The sequence below is a fragment of the Austrofundulus limnaeus genome, unplaced genomic scaffold (genome assembly GCF_001266775.1).
Source record: "Austrofundulus limnaeus strain Quisiro unplaced genomic scaffold, Austrofundulus_limnaeus-1.0 Scaffold2357, whole genome shotgun sequence".
Lineage (NCBI taxonomy): Eukaryota > Metazoa > Chordata > Actinopteri > Cyprinodontiformes > Rivulidae > Austrofundulus > Austrofundulus limnaeus.
In genome coordinates this window covers 31430-32897 of record NW_013954759.1, presented here as the reverse complement: position 1 = coordinate 32897, position 1468 = coordinate 31430, and the positions used below count along the sequence as shown (strand labels likewise).

Sequence of the window (1468 nt, the reverse complement as noted above, 5' to 3'; positions counted from 1 at the left end):
GTGGAAGAGTGTCCAACTCCTCTGGAGGAGACTGGTTCCAGAGCCAGAGCGGTGCATTGAGGTGAGTACAACTGTATCTAGTCGGAACCTCTCAACCTCACACACCAGCTCAGGCTCCTTCCCCACCAGAGAGGTGACATTCTACGTCTCTAGAGCCAGCTTCTGTAGCCGAGGTTCAGACCGCCAAGGTCCTCGCCTTCGACCACTGCCTAACACACAYTGCACCCGACCCCTACGGCCCCTCCCACAGGTGGTGAGCCCATGGGAAGGGGGACCCACRTCTCCTCTTTGGACTGTGCCCGACTGGACTCCATGGGCGAAAGCATGACCACCAGGCGCTCGCCAACATGCTCCACCTCCAGACCTGGCTSCAGATTGGGGCCCTGGTGACCYGCGTCCGGRCGAGGGAGCACTCAGTCCATCTGTAGYACTCATCATATGGGGTCACTGGGCTGCWCTTTGTCTGATCCCTCACCTAGGACCTGTTTGCCTTGGGTGACCCTACCAGGGGCATAAAGCCMCCGACAACATAGCTCCTAGGATCAYTGGGACACTCAAACCTCTCCACCACGATAAGGTGGCAGCCCAGGGAGAAGATAAAGTATTTATTTAAATGTAGAATAAATGTTTGAACATAGCACTCAGAGGATGTGATAAGAACTGTTATCCTAATTTTAGCACCGTATCTGGTAAATGAACTGAGTCATGATTGCTTTACCATGTTGCTAACTTCAGTTAGCTGTAGTGATGTTATGTTGCTAACAACAGTTAGCTTTAGCACCAAGTCAGTGATGTTTTTCTCTGTTCAGAGTTGGAGGAGACCAAACGTCAGCTGCAGCTGAGTGAGAGACAGCAGCAGGACACTTTGCAGGGGTCAGTCCAACATCTCAGACWGTCCTGGACCTCTGGAGCAGGACTTCTCTTGAACCAGTCTGTGTTGGATCTGGAGGGTCCAGCAGATCAGAATTTGAAGAGGACAGATGTGTTACTGATGTTTGTGGACATTTGGTCTGGTCTCTTGTCTTTCAGGCTCTGTCAGACCTCATCAGACTGTCCTCCGGTTCAGAACCTACCTAGACTCACAAAACAAACCGGTTCCAAAACAGATCCAGCAGCACCCCCCTGTGACCGGATCCAGCAGTACCTAATGTCTCTGAGTCCGATGGAACCCATACAGAACCCTGATCAGGCCCAGTCAGTGGACATCCAGCCATGGAGACAGTCCGGGGTGGACTCTGTGTGCTCTGACTGGACCACCAGGTCCAGCTGGACCTTCAACACCAGAGACCAGGAGGCATTTGAAGATGGTCTGGCTGCTCTGGACGCCAGCATCGCCAGCCTGCAGAGAACCCTCCAACTGGACCTGAAGAACTGAACCCTCCAACTGGACCTGAAGAACTGAACCCTCCAACTGGACCTGAAGAACTGAACCCTCCAACTGGACCTGAAGAACTGAACCCTCCAACTG

General features: G+C 52.9%; 1 protein-coding gene across 1 annotated transcript in view; it reads left to right on the top strand.

Moving 5' to 3' along the window:
- Window positions 1-1460, top strand: part of ccdc14 (coiled-coil domain containing 14) — a gene marked incomplete at its 5' end in the record, with an annotated part of 5713 nt that extends 4253 nt beyond the window's left edge. Inside the window, 2 exon segments of the mRNA XM_013999578.1 lie at window positions 810-873; window positions 1030-1460. Of these exon segments, the coding sequence (XP_013855032.1) occupies window positions 810-873; window positions 1030-1375 (410 nt within the window).
- Between the last annotated feature and the right edge of the window lie 8 nt (window positions 1461-1468).